The 22,060-nt window shown below is 38.6% G+C and overlaps 3 protein-coding genes across 5 annotated transcripts; 1 reads left to right on the top strand and 2 right to left on the bottom strand.

Moving 5' to 3' along the window:
* Nucleotides 1–281: 281 nt before the first annotated feature.
* Nucleotides 282–3,590, bottom strand: cabp5b (calcium binding protein 5b). Its single transcript, XM_057346865.1, has 7 exons — nucleotides 3,514–3,590; nucleotides 3,053–3,126; nucleotides 2,807–2,837; nucleotides 2,084–2,227; nucleotides 1,749–1,858; nucleotides 1,530–1,677; nucleotides 282–872 (listed from the first exon to the last, which is right to left on the bottom strand). The coding sequence occupies exons 2-7, from the start codon at nucleotides 3,098–3,100 to the stop codon at nucleotides 844–846; spliced, it is 510 nt and encodes a 169-aa protein (XP_057202848.1). The 5' UTR covers nucleotides 3,101–3,126; nucleotides 3,514–3,590; the 3' UTR covers nucleotides 282–843.
* A 1,079-nt stretch (nucleotides 3,591–4,669) lies between these two features.
* Nucleotides 4,670–10,099, bottom strand: asphd1 (aspartate beta-hydroxylase domain containing 1). Its single transcript, XM_057346826.1, has 6 exons — nucleotides 9,799–10,099; nucleotides 8,899–9,332; nucleotides 8,209–8,415; nucleotides 7,612–7,819; nucleotides 7,197–7,310; nucleotides 4,670–5,402 (listed from the first exon to the last, which is right to left on the bottom strand). The coding sequence occupies exons 2-6, from the start codon at nucleotides 9,313–9,315 to the stop codon at nucleotides 5,293–5,295; spliced, it is 1,056 nt and encodes a 351-aa protein (XP_057202809.1). The 5' UTR covers nucleotides 9,316–9,332; nucleotides 9,799–10,099; the 3' UTR covers nucleotides 4,670–5,292.
* Nucleotides 10,100–10,200: 101 nt separating this feature from the next.
* Nucleotides 10,201–21,755, top strand: sez6l2 (seizure related 6 homolog (mouse)-like 2). 3 transcript variants are annotated; one of them, XM_057346771.1, is made up of 19 exons: nucleotides 10,201–10,623; nucleotides 11,498–11,575; nucleotides 11,697–11,825; nucleotides 11,924–12,133; nucleotides 12,319–12,455; nucleotides 12,679–12,871; nucleotides 12,979–13,164; nucleotides 13,978–14,161; nucleotides 14,372–14,535; nucleotides 15,498–15,692; nucleotides 15,838–15,976; nucleotides 16,057–16,253; nucleotides 16,446–16,640; nucleotides 16,909–17,103; nucleotides 17,249–17,440; nucleotides 17,526–17,564; nucleotides 17,667–17,784; nucleotides 17,926–18,037; nucleotides 20,390–21,755. In XM_057346771.1, exons 2-19 carry the CDS (start codon nucleotides 11,518–11,520, stop codon nucleotides 20,417–20,419), a joined length of 2,673 nt encoding a protein of 890 aa, XP_057202754.1. In that variant the 5' UTR covers nucleotides 10,201–10,623; nucleotides 11,498–11,517; the 3' UTR covers nucleotides 20,420–21,755. The 3 variants fall into 3 exon arrangements, with proteins under 3 accessions (XP_057202754.1, XP_057202753.1, XP_057202752.1); XM_057346770.1 differs by lacking the exon at nucleotides 10,201–10,623 and adding an exon at nucleotides 10,652–10,943 and having other exon boundaries at nucleotides 11,697–11,789; XM_057346769.1 differs by lacking the exon at nucleotides 10,201–10,623 and adding an exon at nucleotides 10,653–10,943.
* Nucleotides 21,756–22,060: the final 305 nt, after the last annotated feature.

Here is a 22,060-nt window from a genome sequence, read left to right as displayed (position 1 = left end):
GAATGTCAATCGAGTGGCATTTAGTTTAAAGAATAACATTTTAAGCAAAGCACTTTTTAGTTGAAAATTGGGGTTTACAGTGGTTTTAAAATATGTTGTGATGGTTGGCTGGATGAGAGTGAGACTCCCAGTCTGGCCCAGTCTACAGACAGGATAATTATCATTTTTATTTGGTACAGTATCTCATTATTTCATTTATAAAGTAAATGAAGTCATTTTACATTTTCTTCTCCATTTAATGAATAGCCAGTCAGTCAAATTTACTCTTAATGCTCTTTTAATAAAAAAAATGCACGCACACACATATTTACACACAGATGCACCAGAGTAATTAAACTTGCATAGACTAAAGATTGGAGACTATAGATAGACTGTGATTTGTCATTTTTCATTATGTCTGATGAGCTGAACTAAAGCTGATATGATCAAAGTACAGCAATATCAAAAATGGCATGAATACACACACGCATGCAAACACAAACAAACACACACCACAAAAATGTCACAAAACTGAAGCAGCCACAGAAACAGTTTTGATTAGGTTTTATCCCAAAAGTTGCAATGAAAGACACAATCCAATTCTCATATACTGTATGAGACATGCATAAAAAATTGTTGCATAACACTTTTGACATCATTATACAGAGTTTAAAGTATAAAGAGACGTCAGGGTTTGAGGTACATATAACAATCAAGTAAAACAGCACTCAAAGAGTAAGCAGTAAACACAGCGTGGTATAAAATATTGTTCCCATATACACAGTTGTGTAATCTTGAATAGTTTTGATAGTTTCTTCTCTGGTTTGACTTTTTCATGCCCTCTTCAACAACTTGGGTATCTTCTCAATTTTTAGACATCATTTTGACAAACTCTGCATGGAGAGAGATCAAAAAAAGCCATAATTAGAACCAGTAAACTATGCAAACATTTTCCCAGGATGTGAGATTATCAGTATCAGATGTTTCTTAGAAACAGTGGCAACGGACACCTAAAATGCATCATTGATATCCCTGCTGAGAAAAAAGCCCATCTCAAACCAGACTAAAGTGGTTTGCCAGACATAGCAAGCGAAGGCTTTTTGTACAAAAATGTTGTTCAGGGTCAAGGGGTATATTGCCCCAAAAACATCTTTCACTTGGCAAAGTCAGTTCGAGCTTCAAAAGCAAGTGTGTTCAAATGAGAGGTCAAGGTAACATGAGATGTGTGTCACATTCAAGAAAGCGGTCCCGCTACACTGATCTGTTGGTATAATTACTGTAGAAACATGCCATTGGACTGTATAGCAGGTGATATAGCACTTAACAAGAGCCGACTGCAAAACAGTTAGAAGAATTTTTAAGTTTAATTAGGCAAATAAATTCCACAATTACAACAAAAATACGTTAACGTTTTAATATACTGTATCTATTCATGAGAGAAAATGTCACACGCAAAATATTTTGGGGGCTACATAATTTAATTTAATTTAAATGGCCAGTATTTAATTGTGCGTTTATGCAATAAAAAGGCTAAATATTTAATTTTCTACCTTCAAAATCAACTGTCCCATCTCCATTGTTGTCTGCTTCTCTGACCACAGCCTCAATTTCCTTCCTGTTTCCCGTTTCACCTAGTAACTTTAGCATCGCATGCTTCAGTTCTTCTATTGTGATGGAGCCGTCACCATCTATATCAAACTACACACACATTTAAAAAATAAGAAATATGGAATAGTTGTAGAATCTCGTGAATTAAAAGTACTATTTACCTCCTTAAATGCTTTTTTTAACTCATTCAGTCCAATCATTCCAGCTGTTTCCGCCAGCAGCTTTGGCGTCATGAGGTCAACAAAATCTTGAAAATCTACTTTTCCACCAACTGCACAACAGACATGGAGACAGACAGAGATGAGCAGAGAATCAAGAACAAAGTAAGTGATCGACACATGACAAATACAAAGATGAAATGGATTTAGAATAATCTACAGGGCAGCAACCGGATTGGAAAATCACAATTACGAAAAGGGAAGAACAGCTGGTAGCAACTCTCTATCTATATGTAAGAGAGAGAGAGATACAGAACGCAAGAGGACAGATGTCTTACGGTTCATGTTGATGTTCTGACTAAGTTCAAGCAGTTCCATCTCAGTAGGCATGTAGCCCATCGTCCTCATCAGGTTGCCCAGATCTTTACAACTGATCAGCCCATCTTTATCCTTATCGAACTCATTAAATGCCTCCCGTAACTCTGCAACACACACAGAGCACACACAGAAACATTAGACTATCACGGACACACAAAAACATAAACATATCATGAATATAATAAATGATCAGGACTGGATTGTTCCATTTCTAGGAATAAATGGTGGGATCCAAACATTTGTTGAAAGTCTAGAATTTTTTTCTGTCACTGACACACGCAAGATGCTCTGCAAGGATTGAGATGGGATAACACGAATCACCATGTTTTACATGAATGTGTGAAGTCCATGCCAGCTCAGTTCTGTCATTAGAGCAAAAGGGGGCATACCAAACACTATAGGGAATTCAATATATTTAGTGTGTTTTTTTTTTTAGCTTTTTACTGCAATTTTTATGCTGATAATATAAACTAACAGTAAACATTATATATAATGATTTACAATCTGGTTACGTAAATGACCTAGAACAACTCTGACAACTGAAGGTAAACATTTACAATAAACAGTTGTTTATTCAATCATATTGTATTAAAAAAAATACTAATCAAATTATATTTAAGATCAACATTAAAACACAAACTAGTATTTAATTTCAGATGAAGGCAGTAAGATGCATGACTTACCGTCTATTTCCTCATCAGCCAGCGGTCGGTCCTGTAAAACGTTTACTGTTAGTTTTTGTACATTCATCAATGTTACGTATAGGCTATTCACCAGCAGTATAGAATTCAGCCAAACGAAGCTAACTTTTATGTAATATCTTACATAGGAAAGAAGCTGTTGTTATTGTCAGTTGAAACCATTGAAAAACTCCTGCAAAGAATGATCTGCTGGAACTGAATGGACAGATAAAAATGATAAAAACTTACAATGGTTTTAGCTCCTCGTAGGAAAATGCACGCTGGTCCCAGACTCATTTCTGACAGCCTCTTATGTTTCCCTTCTGTTTAAATGTGTTAAAATACAAATCGGTATTTGTACAAACATAATACTCTTAAAAATAGAAGCGCTTAAAGGTTCTACAAAGCAATGCTAAAAGAACCATTCAGTTAAAAGTTGGTCTCTTTCTTATCTTTATATCTGAAGAACCTTTTTATACAGGAATATCACAACACAGATATTGTGGGTTTAAAAGAAACATGCATACTGACACAGCAAGTCACGGTTTATAAAAGTATGTGTCTAAATGTAAATGTACATAGAATTAAAAGTAAGAAATAGAATTAAGCTGTATAAAATGTGTAAACTTGTACTTGCATATCTGTTATATTGCTCAAACTAAAATAAAGAACCAAATTTCTAAAGTCCCAGACACAAGCCCATCACTCACCTGTTTCCTCAGTTCCTCTCTGTTCTGCAGACGTTGCAAGTAAAGCACCTGTGCTCAGTTTTCCTCTGGTTTGTGTGTGTCCCTCTCTCCCTCTCTTCACGTTGTGAGGAGGAGCCAAAACAACCTTCCTCAATGTCATTCAACAGTTTCTGAATAATTCAATGAGAGAGAGAGAGAGAGATAGAGAGAGAGAGAGAGAGAGGTGGATTCTCGAAAGTTTTTGTTATTTTAAATCACTGATATGTTTCAATATCTGTTGTTAAAAACAATATTCACATCATACTTACAGTATATCTATTTTCCCACAAAACATGCCCTAAATTAATTTCCTGTATATGTACTTTTACATCAAATGTCACGTATCTTAAAGCTTACATGTGAGTTTTGCATTGCAGGTTTATGTAAGCATCATAGCATGACATCATAATACTACTGACACATGTACATATCGGTCAGTGAGTTATGTAAATTGCTAATGCTCAGCATTTTCTTGAATCCTGAAATGTGTTTGCGTAACAGTGATCAGTAATCCCAGAGCTGTCCGCGCTCACCAGCAGTACTAGTATATAGTCTTGTAAGATTAACAGCCCATATTTGACAGAAAAGAGGAAGAGCAGAGTTAGTCTGAAAAGAGGATTAAGTGGCAGTCGAATAGAAAACAATAAAATGATTGTCTGATTTAAAGAAGTATATTGACAAGAAGCATTTGAAAAGGGCTGGAAAAATGTTCTTCGTTCATAAATGGAAGATTATTGTTTTTATTCATATTCTGTTGTACAACAGAGTAGGCTACTAAAGACTGAGGTCACTGGTTACAGTGTTACATCATTTTCCACTAACACTCTGTAATTCTAACCCTCATGATGCCAGCCTTATTTCTAAACACATTATCCAAACTCTCCTCTCCACTGTGTCTCTTTCTCTTTGTGTCTTCGTCTCATGTATTTTTTAGTTTATAGCAGACCCCTGGACCCCTCTTACATTCTATCCTTCTTACAGGTTTCAATGCACCATAATAAAATGGTGACAGAGGAGACCCCCCCTTCCGTATAGGTCTCTATCTGGACATTGAGTGACAGCAACTGCTTGCAGGGATGCATGCCAGTAACTCACCAGCGACTAAAGTTTTTAACTTTAAACAAATAGTTTTATTTGTAATCACATCAGTTTAGTTCATCACAATTGATTTACACAAAAGTCATTAGATGCATTGTTGGCTATGTGCATGCAAGTAGTCCGGTCGTATACAGTATATTGTCTTCAGTGTGTGCTTCACAGGTCTGAAAATATATTTACATCTGATGTAATAAAACAATGTAGCGTAGGCATGAGTCACACTTGTACAGTATTTACGGAGAACCATCACAGTATACATCAGAGAGGTCAGGAGAGGAGGAAGTCAGGCACAAAAATTACGTAACACGAGTGCGGGATTTTTTAAAACAGGCACAAGTCAGTTATAAGATGTTCGGAAATAGTTGTTTGTATGACATCACAGTATCTCTGTGCTCAGAATCACAGAGCACAACGTAGTCTATAAACTGTCTGATCTGTATTATTGGTTGTAGCCTATGTTGATAAGAAATTTAGGAAACTGCTGTTGTAAATGAACGTTTGTGTTGAACAATGACACACACACTGAATATGCAGGAATTGACTGGTACATATTCACAGTGTGTCCTTTAACTAAGAAAATTTCAAATTTTAAATAAATAACATTTTGGCGTTTCACCATGGGGGAGGGGTTTGACTAGTGCATCCTGGGAAATTAAGTTGGAACTACTGCTCAGGGGCGAAGATGTAGTCCAGGGCCTGTCTCTCTGCTGCAGCCACATTAGGATGCCAGAGATCCACGCTGAAGATGACCCTGGGACCGTCTTCAGCTCCCCCTAGTGGACAGACACATATATACGTTGGCTACATATACATCTCTGGAAAAATAGTTTTTCTTAATTTACTATAGGAATATGTATTGGTAAAATAGTATCTGTTGTTCAGTTTTCTGACAACATTTCTCCCAAATTCCAAATATAATTGGAATTTGGGAGAAAATGAAAATGAAAATGAAAAACGGGCAAACTGGTTCAAATAACAAAAAAGATCTTATGTTTTCAGAAAGACCACATTAAAAAATTCTGGCAAATTTGGAGTGGTCACATTATTTACAACAGAGCTGTAACTCATTTCTTGGCTTATGATAAAATCAGAGATTTTCTTGGACATACATACAGTGTTTATAAAGCTTTCCTGTAGCTCAGTGGTTAGATCTTGGAACTAGGAGTTTAATCCCAGGGATTGCACATACTCAGAAACAAATGTATTGTATAATGCAATGTGAGTCGCTTTGGATAAAAGCATCTGCCAAATGCATAAATTTACATTTAGTCATTTAGCTGTGTCTAGTTGATTTTACTTTGTCATTCTTAGTGAATCTTAAAAGACCAGTTCACCCAAAATGAAAATTCTGTCTTCATTTACTCACTCTCAAGATGTTCCAAATCTGTAAAAATTTCTTTGTTTTGATGAACACAAAGAAAGATATTTAGAAGAATGCTTGTAACCAAACAGTTCTTGGCCACCATTGACTACCACAGTAGGAAAATTTGCTTTATAAATGTCGGAATGTAGGAAAGCAAACAGTTCTGGGGCAGCTTTTTTGACTACTACTATTGTAGACAAATTACTATTTGTCTACTATTATGGTTCTTGAAATGTTCTTTATTGATGCTAAAGGTTCTACTTAGAACCATGTCTTCCGAAGAACTCTTTTTCTGCTGAAATGGTTCTTTGTATTGGGAAAGGAATGTCCTGACTCAACAGTCCTGCTGAGGTGCCTGCAGACTGACACACCACACAGGTAAGTTTCAGACTGTTTTTAATCATATATTTTATGATTTTTCAATTATTTATTTTATGGTTAAAAACTTAGAATCTAACTTAACAATTATTCAGGATTATCATTTTTTTTGTTAAGCATATACAGGTGAAATTGTTAATGTGTTCAAAAATATTGCAATGAATTACATGTTTTATGTAATGAGCAGTAGGAAATAAAAGTATTATTTGGTGTATTATTATGACATTTGTATTTGTGTATTATTATTTACATTTATTGCTTTAAAGCTGTAAAACATCTTATCTTGGAAAAAGAAATGCAGATAAAATATCTAACAGAATAAATAACAAAGATAATAAATAAATAAATAAATAAAATTAATTCATTCATTCATAAAAATAAAACTCTTCCTGTTTTCTGATAATAAAAGGATTCTTTCTAGCACCACTGAGGTTTTATATACTTTTCAGGGCAAGGTTCTTCATGGAACCTTATTAAAAAGGGTTCTATATAGCACCAAAAAGGGTTCTGCTATTGTTACAAGCCGAAGAACCCTTTTTTGATACTATTTAAAAAAACATTTTTCTTAAGAGTGTAGTCAATGGTGGCCAAGTACTGTTTGGTTACAAGCGTTCTTACACATATCTTTCTTTGTGTTCATCATGAGAAATTCATACAGATTTGGAACAACTCGAGAGTGCATAAATGATGACAGAATCTTTATTTTTGGGTGAACTGGCCCTTTAAATCTAGTGTCAGATCTGTCTGTTATAGCTTTCATTCTGTATTTTTATGTCATTTAGAATTATTATAAACTATAAAGGTTTGGACAGTGTAGCTTTCTAACCATTGTGTGAGACAGTGTGCAGGAAGGAGTCATCTACTAGGAGGCAGTGTCCCTCTGACCAGCACTGTGGCTCGCCACCCACCACCAGCTCACATTGAGCAGGTGTTTGAAGACCTAAAGAAGAGATAATCAGAGTGAAAGCATTACCACATTTCCAAGACATAAATGTAAACAATCGAGAAAAAGCTATGAATGACCAACCACTAATACGATCCTGACTGTGTCTGGCATTGTATTGCCTCAGGGATAAATTTGATTTATATCAATTTGATGTTTATAGTTACAGCCTGATCAGCACATAGAGATTATATGACCACCTCAACATCAGGCACTGCTTGCAGGCAGTCGTATTTTTCACATAAATAGATCATGACATTTTATTACAACAAAATTTAACAATTCTTCTGTCATGTACCAAGCTGGCAGCGCAGACGGGTGTTTGTAGGACCGTATGACCCTCCCAGTGTGGTTCCAGGGCCCAGGAGCCAGAACCCAGCAGACCCCAGAGAGTTACTACTGATGAAGGTTCTGAGAGACAGGAGGGTTCGATATGTACACGGACATGCACGGCAGTTACCGGCCACACACCCCCCAGCATTATAGAGAGGGAATACAGCCTGGCCCTAAGAGATAAACAAATGACAGATGCAGATATCGTGTCTTCAGACATGAGTGTATAACGGCTGAAAATCTGTTTGTGTAAATGGCCTTATTGCGTTCTTATATATCGATTATGTGAATGGTATGAACAGGATGGCAATAGATCCTAAACAGTGGTGCAGTAAAAATATTGATTCAAATATTTTATGGAGAGAGAGAGAAAGACAGACAGATAATGTGAAAGACTGATGCAGAGGTGATAAAAATAATGTCTTTTAAAGGAACCGCTCACCCAAATATGAGAATTTTGACATTTAAAGTAATTTCCTAACACATGTACTGGTTATGACAGTTGCTTGTGATCATGTTTGTAAAGAAGCTCATTTCTTTTGAATCATCAACATTTAGTTACTTTTGGTCCTTGGTAGGTCCACCCAAACTTTGTATCATTTCCCCTCTGGTAGACTGCCTGGAACTCAGCGAGGATTATGGGATAACTGGCCTCCAGAACCTCAATGTCATGACGATGAGCATCCCTGGGAAAGAAAGGGATGCTGGGAACATCTGGGAGGTAGAAGAGATGAGGCTTCTGAATGGACGGGCGTTCAGTGATTTTAGCCTAGACAGCAATGAGATCAATGATGGTTTTTATTTTACAATACAAATTGTATACAGGTAAAGGACAAACCCTCCAGTGAAAGGGATAGTTCACCCAAAAATGATCATTTATTAAAGTGATAGTTCACCCAAAAATATATATTTTTTTCATTTATTCATTTATACATCATTTATTCCCCCTCTTGTCATTTCAAACCTGTATAACTTTCTTTCTTTTGCAGAACACAAAAGAAGATATTTTGAAGTTGATGTTGTCAACTGGCCCCCATTCACTTGCACTGGTTTTGTTTTCATACAATCGAAGCAAATGGGGGCCAGTGACCAAACAATTTTGGGCTCCATTGTATAGACACAATTACACTGAAACATTTCTCAAAATATCTTCTTTTGTGTTCCACAGAAAAATGAGTAATATACAGGTTTTAAATAACATGAGGGTGAATAAATGATGACATAAATGATCTATCCATTTCCAAACTCTGACCTGATTGCGCAGACCCTTGTGAATGCGACCCATGCCGGCCCAACTGTAACGTTTTGCGTACTCTTGCAGGGCTCTGTACAACTTCCTGCTTTCTGCGGCGACTTCGGTGGGGAAAGGGGCATGGCTCAACACAGGTGTCAGGTAGCTCTCGGGCCCCTCCTCTTCCTCCACCGTTTCCATGCCGATCGCCGCGGATGTTTTAGGTGCAGAGTGCCTGGGGTCAACAGGCGATCGGCTGGATGACCGGGAGAACGAGGAGCTGGTTTTGTGCAGTCCAGAATGAGACGGTGGGTCAGAACCAACACGGTAGCAGTACCATAAAAAGAGGAGAAGTACGGTCCAGAGCAGCCCGCTTAGGGGGGGACCACCCAACAGTGCGCATGGGGGAAGAGGCACTAAGTCCAGAGACCAGGACATAATGCTGAGAGAGTGAGCTTTAGAGAGACAGAGAAAGCGAGCATTAAAATTTCATTATCAGGATATTGATGCAAACGCATTTCTCATGAGCAGGCTCCAGCAGACGCCTGTTTGTCTTCTTTATGCTATGAACTGAATGACCAGCACTTGTTACATGATGGGCCTACTTCTTCAGACTACAAAATCAATACATACACCTTGACTTATTAGCATAGCGGAAATACAATTCAGCTGAGCACAACAATCACAGTGACAATTTCTAGGATCCAAAAACACCAAGGGCTTCCCTATATATACGCAAAATGTATCTCTTGCACGATTGCATAATGATTCATACTGCAGTCAGTGTATATGTTCGCTTTCATTCGACGTACTCACGTAGCATGGTACAAGGATTTCCGGGAAGAGAGTGACGACGGATTTGGGTCGAATTCTACAAGTGAACATTCAAACCATTACGTAACGCAAAGCTTGTGTACTCACCAGTTCTCCACACCTTACTCAATCTCTCGTTCCCCCTTAGCTCACAACACGTCTGTCGATCTTATTTCCAGTCTGCAGCCCTCAGTGGATTCCGCATTCAGTGCTTCCGTAAATACGGGCGAACGACTCTTCCTTTACGGAACATACCAAACATATTTTATTACCTTTGTTCACGTACTGACGCATTAACATTTACAAGTCACTCTTTGCTAAAAAGTTAAGCCTTCATTGGAATCTGTTTCAATCGAGGTCCTCGGGACAAGTTTCAGGACCGAGTTGCTGGACAGCTCCTGCAGAGCGACGTCTCTGTCATAGCGCAGTTCGACCACTGGGCGGCGCTACGCATATGAACACAAAATACCCTCAAACCAACCAAACACATTGACAGTCAACGCGTCAACCGAACGGGTAGCAACAACCATCTTTGCCAGTTTCACTCACCTGCGAGCCCGCCTTAGGCCTAGACGGACAGAAATAACGCATGAAAATAACACAGAGCTAAGAACGCATGAAAACGAACTGTTTTCCGTGCATTGGAAGGTGTATTGTGTTTTGTGGGGTTTAACGTTAAATGGAAAACGCATAGTTGATGCTGACGAGGGCGGGAGCGTGCAAATCATTATTTAACAGGCGTTTGACGCGCTACGCCAGTTGTTGTATTTTGGAGGGGGGTGGAGGAGCGAGAGACGGAAGATCGCGCTAGAAACGCAGCAACGAGCAGCGGGGCTCAGGAGAAAAAAACACACACAAAATATTTACAGGATTACCAGAAGAAGCCCACAGGATTCGTTTTGACGAATACAAAGTAGAGACTGCGTATTGCGGGTGCGTATATTTATGTTTCTCTCCGTCGGCGGTGTTTGCGCGTCCGTTACATCAAGCGACAGTCACATGCGTAATGATGATATAGACGCATTGGTAAAATCAACGTAAACCTTTTCTATTTAACAAGCATTGGTCTTAGTCAGAAAGATGTATGTTTATCTAGTCTAGACTGTTCTCTAATGCGTTTGGGGGGGGAATGGGCGTCTTGCGTCAGAGGCAAGGATGAGAGATGTTTTTGAAGCAGACGAGGGGAAGACGATGTGAATATATTACCAGACATCCAAACGTTCAGCCCGCAGTGTCAGCAACAGCATCTTCCCGTATGTTTTATTTCTGCGTATATAGATCCACATTCAGTATGTTTTTACATATTCTGCTTACAACTGTTAACAGTTATATTATGAAGCTTTTTGATCAGCATTGGTGTGTGCGGTAAATACTAAGTGAAGCTCCTGGAGGCGACTGGGCCACTGGCAGCCAAGACCTGCTCTTGGTTACCTGGGTCTTGTGTTAGTGGTGACATCATTGATGGGTGGGCACGGCGGGGGGGCATTTGTCTCGCGCACTGTCAGGCCCCCAAGGCCACGCAGGGACAATACGATTAAATAGACCGCAAACGAACCAAAGACTCTTGGAGAATGTTTTGCGGGATGACGCATTTTAGTAATTTATTTTTAAACGAGATAATAATTACAAGAGGTCGTACAATTCTGCAAGCCATTTAGGAGCAAATAAGAATACATAAATAATCACTGCAGTCATAAAAATGATTAACTTCATCTTTGGGATCACTTTGCCATAGTGTCTTGATATTTTGCTTTTTTTTATAATTCTCTTTATAAATGCATTTACCTGTGTGTGTGCTTGCGTCTAGGTTGTCCTCCCATATTAAAAATGGTGTCCACAGTTTTTGCTGTGACACTGTATGTCACACTGCTGCATCTGGCCTCAGGTAATGTGCACAAACATGTGTGAGAATCTTTAACTCTTCAACCCCAGTGAATGCACATACAGTAGTAGATGTTTTCTAAAAACCAGAAAGAAACAAAGCTTGACAAATTTCTTGATTTCAGGTGCATCCTTAGGGACATCAGACCCTGAAGATCTGGCCACCGTGACCTCTAGCCCTCGCCCCTTGGGAGAACTCATCCATGCTGCACTTATGAATAAGGACTACCTTGGCAACACACCTGGTAGCAGAGGTTAGTCTTTTCTGAAGATAACCTGAGCTACCTGTTGAACTCGGTTTAATATGGAAGGAAACATCTTTATTGAGCTATCTTTCAATCTAAACCTACAGGTACAACAACCAACCCGACCCAGGCTGTTCCTTCCATCAGAGAAGCAGACGTCACTTCGACAATGATGTCACCAGGTATCCTCACTACAGCTGTGACCTCATCGGCCGCACCTCAAGCTGTGAGGTTAAGCGTTACATCACCACCGGCAGAGGAAGAGACCACAACCACTCTAATTACGACAACAACAATAACGACAGTGCACACACCGGGTATCATAATCAAAGGCATTTCCTAAATTTATCAATAAAATATCATTTGCAGATTTATTCTTGTTGTGAAAATACACTTTAATTAAGATATTGCATTAAAACAATCGCATGCAATTTGGAAAGGACAGAACAATTCTGAATGAAAAATCTTTGCAACCAAAGGTTGTCTTTCTCTTTCTCTCCAGTGCAATGTAACGCCAGTCTGTCAGGAATGGAGGGAATAGTCGAGTCCCCTGATACACTCCCCTCCTCATCTCTATTCTCCCCCTTGGAATGCACCTACAGCATCACTGTTTATCCTGGATATGGTGTTGAAATACAGGTATGGCAGCCTCACCGTTACCAAGGTTTTCACTGTAACTCAAATAGCCTCTTTGTAGGTCACCATGGTTACTGGCTGCTAACAAATACTCAGTGCAGCTCAGCTTGTTGGCATTTGCATGGGCAATGCCACTCTAATGAGTTCTGAAATCTTTGCCCTTGACACAATCTGAGTGAATATCATAATTAGCTGTTGTCATGGTAACACATCCTATCTGTCTCAGGTGAACAAAGTGAACTTGTCCAAGGAGGAATCGCTTACCATTCTGGAGCTGGGTGGGCCGGTACCAGAGCTTTTGGCCAACGAGACGCTAATGAGCGAAGGTCAGGTGATCCGTAGCTCAACCAATCAGGTGCAGATTCACTATAGGAGCCTGAAACAAGCCAATCATGGTGTCTTCAGCTTTCACTACCAAGGTATCACGTTCTAATGAAAGTTTACAATATTGTGTATTAAGAGGATTCAATAAATAAAAATAATAAAAAAGATAAAAATAGTAACGCTTTTTGTTATCACAATCCAGCATTCCTTCTGTCCTGCTCATTCCCACTTTCCCCTGAGGGCGGTGAAGTGACCGTGACAGATATTCACCCTGGTGGTCAAGCTCACTTTCATTGTGATCCTGGGTTTGAGGTCAGAGGTCATGAGGTTGCAACCTGTTTAAACTCCACTCGACCCAAATGGAGCACCCCTGAACCTCAGTGTGTGGGTAGGTTGCACTATATTTTATTTTATTGCAATTATTATATTATATTTTAATTTAGTTTCTCTTCCCCACTGTCGTTTTGACTTCATTTTGGTTACTTGGGGTTACAAGCTTAAGTACTACTGGCTAAGTGCTACAAAGTGCTACCTCTAGTATACTGTACATTATTGCCCAGTTTCACAGACAAGAATTAAGGCTAGTCCCAGACTAAAATGAATGTGTGACCTGTCTTAACTGAATATAACTTGCCCAGAAATATCTTAATATAGATCAGTGCCATTGTTTTGTCTCGGGATGCACACCCGTAATGTATTCTTCTAAGGCATTTTTATAAAAGCGACATAAATATCTTAATTCAACTAAGGCATAGTCCTGGCTTAAGCTAAGCCATGTCTGTGAAGCCGGGCCTATATAATATAATATATATATAGTATATATTTGCATTATGTATTTGCATTATACCTCATTTTTCAAAACAGTACTGCATTAAAGGTACACCAAATCTAATTTTACACATAAAGAAACAAATAGGATTATTTAAATTCATGTAAACATTTACATAGGACACCAGTTATAGCATCAGCTTAGTGTTAAATGTATAGTATAAGAAGTGGGTCGTCTCATGGGGCAGACATGTTAAGATCACATGACCATTCAAATACCACTTTATCTCAGTAACCACTGGTCACTCGTGGAATGTTACTAAATTTCTATAAATATTGGTAAACAAAACCTTTGTTGCGCCCATGGCATAATTGAAAAAATTGTGAAATTATTGCCATGTGTGTAAGCATCTGTGCATGCATTGTGTTAAAGCTGTATCTTGTGGAGGATGGATCAGAAACGCCACTTTGGGCCGTATACACTCTCCGACTCTCCCCTCTGCAAGTAACCATAGCAGCGGCAGCAACCTGAGCTGCCATTGGCTGATGGAGGCCAAGGAGGGACACAGGCTCCACCTTCACTTTGAGAGGGTGGCTCTTGATGAAGACAATGATAAGTAAGTAGCCTGTCACTCAGGTGTTTTTCTGTAAATTTCAGAATTTCAGTCAGTGATGCAACTTTGAAACTGTAGTTTAATCAAGGAAGAAGTGGTTTCTCTAAACTTTTCCGCCAGCAACCTTGTGACGTGCCGTCTATCTTGAGTTTCCTAGAATTACTCTGTTCTCTAAATGTCACAGTGTTCTCTGTAAACCCTCTCCTTTCTTAGATTGATTGTGCGCAGTGGGAATAGCTCTACAGCTCCTCTTCTGTTCGACTCGGATCTGGATGACGTTCCAGAACGAGGAATCGTGAGCGAGGGAAATTCTCTCTTTGTGGAACTCACTGCAGACTCTTCATCCATTCCTCTGTTGCTGGCGCTCCGCTATGAGGGTGAGGCGCTAAAGGAGAGAAAGAGAGTGAAAGTCTGTATGTGCATTAGAGAGGAAAAAGATTTGTGAGAAATATGAACATTGTAGTTCTTATATATTATGTAGCTGTCGCAGGTGTGCTGTTCCCACATCCCACAAACTGAAAAGTTCTTTCGCAGTCTGGCAAATCTCTTTGGATGACTTTACAGAACCTCTGGGAGTCACAGGGCTCACAATGTATTTTTTATTGGTCCGCTGTAAACAGTCATATTTTTAAGGTACTGGGTTAATAAAATTATTTCTGGGGATGAAATTACCCTCAGTAAATTAAATTTATGTATCAGTTAAAAAGATGATTGATTTCAGAGATTTATTGAAGCACATAATAAAGTTAAAGGGATCATCCAAAAATGAACATACTTAAACATAAATGAACATACTTTACATTTATTGAAACTCATGTCAATCCAGACCTATGACTATTTCGTTCCTATGTAAAGAATGTATTTTGAAAAACATTGGTAACCAAACTGCATTGAACCCCTTGACATTGTATGGACACAAACACCATTTATAAAAAGACATTTATTAAAACATCTTCTTTAGGTCATATAGGTTTAGAATGGCATGATAAATAAACTAAGAATTTTCATTTTTAGGTGAACTATCCTTTTAACTAGAAAACCACATAGAAAACCGTATACTTCTTTGTTTCTTGGTTATGGCTGTTAAATAAGTCAGACCGAATGTCTAAACAATTTGTAAATACAATTCCAGTGTATAAATGTTTCCACATCTTATGCCATTCAGTGAAAAGTTAGGGCCAAACAAGATAATTTTTGCCTCTACTTCATCAGACTATTTTCAACACTACGCACACTTTTATTATTAATGCAGGCGAAATGTTTCATATAAAGCTTTTACAAATTCCTTCATCCTTACTCCATAACATTCTAATGTTTCCTAACTGTCTTTCTCTGCCAGCCTACGATGGGGAACACTGTTATGAACCATACCTGCCTCACGGCAACTTCAGCAGCAGTGACATCACCTTCCCGTTGGGTACCGTAGTAACCTTCTCATGCTCTCCTGGTTTCGTCATGGAGCAGGGCTCAGGAGTTATGGAGTGTGTTGACCCCAGTGAACCTCACTGGAATGAGAGTGAGCCTGTCTGCAGAGGTATGACATCAAATATCTATCTATCATTGGATCATTGCAACACTGCATGAGACGTGCATAGTTTTTACAGTTGTGTTAATAGTCTCGTAGATACAAACACATTCGAATGCTGTTTCACTATGTTGTTTACTCTTTATTTGCTTAGCTTTGTGTGGTGGGGATCTGACAGACCCAGTGGGAACAGTGCTGTCACCCGAATGGCCACAGAGCTACTCTAAAGGCCAGGACTGTTTGTGGCAGATGCACGTCAGCGAGGACAAGCGTATCGAATTGGATGTACAAATGTAGGTGTTAGTGTTTGTATGTAAATGTTTAAGACTATAGAGACTAACCCTGACCTTCACTTCCTGTCTTGTGCATGCAGATTGAACATCCGCCATAATGACGTTCTTACTATATTTGATGGACATGACCTGATGTCACATGTGATTGGACAATACCTGGGCTCAAGAGAGAGGTTCAGGGTTGTATCTGGGGGTTCAGAGGTCACCATTCAGTTTCAGAGCGATCCAGACGACTCCACATTTATCCTCAGTCAGGGCTTCCTTATTCACTACAGAGGTAAAAACATATCAAAGCAGATGTAGTTATCAGAATCAGAATCAGAAGAGCTTTATTGCCAAGTGTGCTTGCACACACAAGGAATTTTCTTTGGTGTTGGAAGCTTCTAGTACAGACATTCAACACAATGACAATACAATATATGCAGTTTATGTAGTTTATGATGTCACTTCCTTTCATTTTTTTATGCAGAGGTGGAGCCTAATGACACGTGCCCTGTCCTACCACCAATCGAGTTCGGCTGGAGCAGCTCCTCCCACCCGTCCCTGGTGAGGGGCAGTGTGCTGACCTATCAGTGTCAGCCTGGCTATGACATTGTGGGCTCTGACATCATCACCTGCCAATGGGATCTCTCCTGGAGCAACAACCCGCCCACCTGTGTGAAAAGTGAGATGAGTTATATGAATATATTATTATTATTTTATAATACAAATATAAATATATTTAATAATTGCAAATAATTATTCTTCGTTATATATAAATATACAAATATACAACAATACAAAAAATAATAAAAAAGTATTGTGATATAGTGTACTGTATAATGTTTACTAGTCAAAAATAAATACATCAGTTCACTGTTTGCACATATGGATGATTGATGATTTATTGATTGATTGTTTAATATTCCGTGTCCCTTTTTATCCTTCTTTAGTCCAGCAGTGTCCTGATCCAGGTGAGGTGGTGAACGGAGCACGTTCAGTACATCCCGAGTCTGGTTTTACTGTAGGAACTGTGGTACGCTTCACATGTAACCAGGGTTATCAGTTGGAGGGTCCGAGTCAGATCTCATGCCACGGCAGGGACACTGGCATGCCCAAATGGAGCGACCGCAGCCCCAAGTGTGTCTGTGAGTATATGTGATATGTGCATGACGTGCTTGATAAATTAACATCACGTCTAATTTTTACTTAATACATTTGAAAGGGATCGTGAAACCTAAAAATGGAACGTAATCTGTGTAATGTGTGTTTTGTGCATTTATTAATAAACAGTAAAATATGATCCATGCCCAAACCCGGGGGTACCAGACAATGGCTACCAGACACTATATAAGCACAGTTACCAGGCAGGCGAGACTCTGCGTTTCTTTTGCTATGAGGGCTATGAGCTCATTGGGGAAGTCATCATTAACTGTGTCCCAGGACACCCATCTCAATGGAACAGCCCACCACCCTTCTGTAAAGGTACGAGGAAATCAACTAGTCCACTAAATAGAGATTTTCTGTTCATCATGTTCAAGTCAAAATCCTTGTTTTCTATTGTTTGCAGTGGCCTATGAAGGGCTACTGGATGATCACAAATTGGAGGGTAATGATGAACATCATAGCATCAATACTATTCACATTTGTTTGATAATACAACCCAGTGTGTTACTAATGATTTCTACATTTTAATTTCCCCTGTATTTAGTTTCTCAGTCATTAGAGGCGTCCCACCAAATGCTGAGTGAGAACATTGCATTGGCTATTATTCTGCCAATCTTATTGGTGATCCTACTGATTGGTGGAATCTATATGTACTACACCAAGTAAGTTTGAGAATTTAATAAAGCAAACCAAGTTTTGAACATCTTTTGACTGATGACTTTAAGATTTGGTTATTTTCACTGATCATTCTCAATCTCACGGCTGCTCTTTGGTTTGCTCACACCTGCTCCTGTCTCTCTCAGTGTGTGTAGGTGGCAGTGGAAACCGCTGTTCTGGAAGTCTCTTTCTCACACCCACTCTTACAGTCCCATTACAGTGGAATCTGACTTCAACAACCCACTCTATGAGGCAGGGGTAAGAAGAATTTTTGTTTGTTCGGGTTTGTAACTAAGCACCTACTCTGATTTCCTGTTTGAGCAATTCAGATTACTGATGGCTAGAATTTAGCAAAACACATTCCAGTGACTCACTGGTTACAGTACAGAAGAATATTGCCTTACGTCTGCACGCCCTGACTTTGCTAAAGAGATTAATTTGTCTTGTTCAGTCACACCAAATGAATAGTATTTTTATTAAATATAAATTAGGGGATAATGGACAGCCAGCACTTCTGACCACCATTGTAATTTTTCCTACAATGGTAGTCAATGGGGTTGAAGAACTGTTTGGTTACAAGCATTCATCCAAATATCTTTCTTGGTGTTCAATCAAACAAATACATTTATAAAGGTTTGGAACAACTAGAGTGAGTAATTCATGACAGAATTTTCTTTTTTGGGTGAACTATCCCTTTAAGTATTCAAAAAAGACAAACGTGCAATTTGTTTAATTATTTGTAAATATAATCCCATGTTTGTTATTAATTAGGCACATTTATATTGAATTCATTTGTAACTAAATTATGATTTGTAATTATTTTTTAAACTGGCCTAGATGACCCTGTGTTCAAAGTTTAAGGCAGTTGTTGTTGGGGAATAATACAAACGGTTTCATCGGACGCATGCGCCTGGCCAGATGCTAACTTCCGGTCTGTGTTTGTTGATCGGTCTGGCTAGTGACTAATAATATAACAATTTATATTTTATTTAAAATATACATTTATATTGATATTTTATTGTATATTAATGTTATTAAACAAGCAATTTGAATGGGTCGTGTGACTTTATCGCATTTAAGTTTTGCCAAGTAAAGGTTCTTCTACTGGTAACACAAAATAAGGGCGTTTTCACACCTGTGTATCAATTGCTTTGTTCCGAAACTGGGGGTTAAATCGCTACAATATTTAAATTTATTTTAGTTCGGTTCGCATTCACAAGGCAATATTTCCAAACGGACCAAACTTTGTTAATAAAAGTCACGTGCGAGTAAACTCTCATTCGATTGGTCAGAGTGCATCTGTTTATTTTCCGGCCGGTAACGCGGGTGATAATGAGCGTCAGCTGCGCGTTGTCTCGCGTCTCTCACGGCGGAGCTCAGGAAGCATAAATGGAGGAGAAGGACGAGAGAGAACCAGGCCTGGATTTTATGTTATGTTTTATTGTGTTTGTGTGGCCGGCATTCGACTGTGAGGGAGCTGTCAGCACTTTACTTTCGTTTTGTTGTTTGTTTATTTTATTAAAAGTTTGGTTTAACGTTCGCCGTTTCCCGCCTCCTTCCTTCCTTACTTTGAACATTGTTACAGGGAGCCATTAGCAAAACAATCCCTTTTGCGTCACGCAACTTTACATAATTACTCATCATACATTGTGATACAGTCTGGTTCGTTGGTCCGTTGGGTCGGATGACTTTCACACGTCTACCGAACCGCTCCAGAGTTCGTTTTCAATCAGGTCGAGACCACCTTGTTCAGAGCGATTGTTTTAGGGCGGATCCTAGCGCGATTGCCGTGTTCACATATGCATACACGAATCGAACCAAGAGAGAAAACGCACCAGGTTTCGAAACAAACCCTTATGTGTGAAAACGCCCTAAGACTGGCTAGACCTTCTTTTAACTTGATAGCTAATGTAATTTACTTGTTATTTCTTTTGCTTGTTATCAGAAATAATCTACAGGGACTCTATTCTTAGCGGATGTGTACCGGAAGTTGAGTTTGGGTCACAAAAGCACGCATGCGCAGTAACGTTTGTTTATGTTGTTGCTTGTAAACTGCCTAAACCTTGGAGGCTTGGAAAGTAGTGGCTGGCCAATCAGAATCAAGTATTCCAGAGCACCGTTTAATAATACAATAAATCGTAGCTGTCCTTCTGAAGCCTCGGAGGTCCAGATTGGAGGTTTTTTAGGAACTGTAAAAACCAAAGTACTTTTTAAATAGGACAAACATAAAGGGTGACTAATACTAATGATTTATGGCCGAAAATAAAAACCAAGAAATATGGAGATACAAGGTTTCAGAAGGACAGCAGCAATGTTATATTGGAGTTATACATTTTATTTTATATGATATTGTTATTTAATAAGATATTGTCCCTTTATAGATTCAATGTAGTAATCTACTTTTGGTAAGCAGTTTACAAACTTTTTCAAAACAGTAGCTTGACTGTAGGCTAACCACTTTGACTTGCAGTAGCTTGTATTTGGCACATTACAGCATCAAAGTATCTTCCCCAACACTGCTAGGCCTTCGATGATCCAAACTATTCAAATTTTCCTTCATGACTGTCGGTAACGCACGCATGCATTGCATTTTCCTCTCTTTCCCTGTAGGACACACGAGAGTATGAGGTGTCCATCTGAGACGTCTTCAAATGAATCCAAATTGTGGGTGAATGGAAAGAAGATGAAGGAATACTGTTATTTTTCTCTCCGCAAGATATTCATTGGTTTTATTATATTAATTCTACGACATAAATCTCACTTTACACAGTCTCTCTCTCTCTCATGATCTCTCTCTCTATCAAATCACAAATGTACGTATGTAACAAACAGTATGTGTGCCTGTGAAATGACTTTTGGAAAGTACATTTTTGCAAGTACATACATCTGCATGCTTTGCATGCATGTGTGTGTCTGTAAATATAAAATAACGGTAAAGTCCGGCATGATTTCTAACAGCAGGTTTGGTGCCTTAAGGACTGTAAAATAGTAAAGGAGTAACTGAGAGAAACGGAAAAGAATGCAGGATTCAGAGAGTGAGAGAAAGAGAGAGACTTCACACAAAGTCCCTGCTGGAAAGACCATCTTAGAATTTTCAAGACAGTTTATGCTGGCTTGGTGGTGGTCGACTCTAACAAGATCTTTCTGGTTAATAAAAAAGCTTAGTGGGAAAACCAAGCACCAGCATTACACATAGTTGTAATAGCATCTAAACCACGGCATATACTGGTCAACAGTCAAGCTGGTCTTTTCAGAAGGGGTGAGACAAGTACACAAAACTATATAATCTAAAGTACAAAAACCATATCCTCACATATTTGTATACAGACACATGCCCACACATTCAAACATACATGACAAGAACATATTGAATGTAAATATTTTGAGGCTTCTGTATACACAACTGATTCAGTGCCAAAATTCCATCCCATAATGTGACTTCATTTCATGTTTCACTGGTTGCCATAGTACTTCACAATTTTATGTAATAATGAGGACAATGCCAGCATTTCATATTGTTCTTTGCTGTTTCTTAGAATCTCTTTCTGCTTGATGTTGAATGACCATGTTTCAGAGGAACTGACCGTCCTCTCGCTTATGGCACGCGACGATTGTATATTTTACCGCTTCAAGCTTAGAATTCACGATCAATTATAATTACTGTCATTGTTATCACAGGTGACGTTGTTGCATATGCACTATGTTGAGAAAATATATACTGAAAAACTGCTTGCTGTGATGCAGTAATCAAATTGAAATGCTTTTTATAAAGTGCATTTTTTTATTATTTATCTCATGGTTTCTTGTTAATATGCAGTGAGTTATGTCTTTTCCACTGTGCCATTACCAGAGCCCGTGTTGTGGGCTTTGTTACATTATAGTATTACTTGATTGTTATTTATTTATCAACATAAACTTGTCATGAAGACATTGTTTATTTGCTGAGATTGACGATTAAATAAAAGTCTCTGTTGGATGGTGAAAATATTTTTTCATATATTTACTGTTTATTTGTGCATTAAGGTGCTTTACCCATGCGTATTACACAGAAGTCTGTTAGGTGGAGCTGAAGCACCCACATCACATCTTCAATTCTTTCTGATCCGCATTTCTAATACTGTTTTGTATGGCCCGTTTCCGCCAAAGTTCAGTAATTTTTTTATAAATCATTGACTTAGTATCTCTATGAATGAGAATCATATATTAATGAGAACCTAAGTCGAAGTTTTGACGTAGTAACTCAAAATAATGAGAAACTAAGTCTAAATTTTGACTTAGTAA

Source organism: Triplophysa rosa, linkage group LG11, assembly GCF_024868665.1.
Source record: "Triplophysa rosa linkage group LG11, Trosa_1v2, whole genome shotgun sequence".
NCBI classification, from domain to species: Eukaryota; Metazoa; Chordata; class Actinopteri; order Cypriniformes; family Nemacheilidae; genus Triplophysa; species Triplophysa rosa.
The sequence above is the reverse complement of the archived record's forward strand: the minus strand, read 5'-3'. Positions and strand labels throughout refer to the sequence as shown.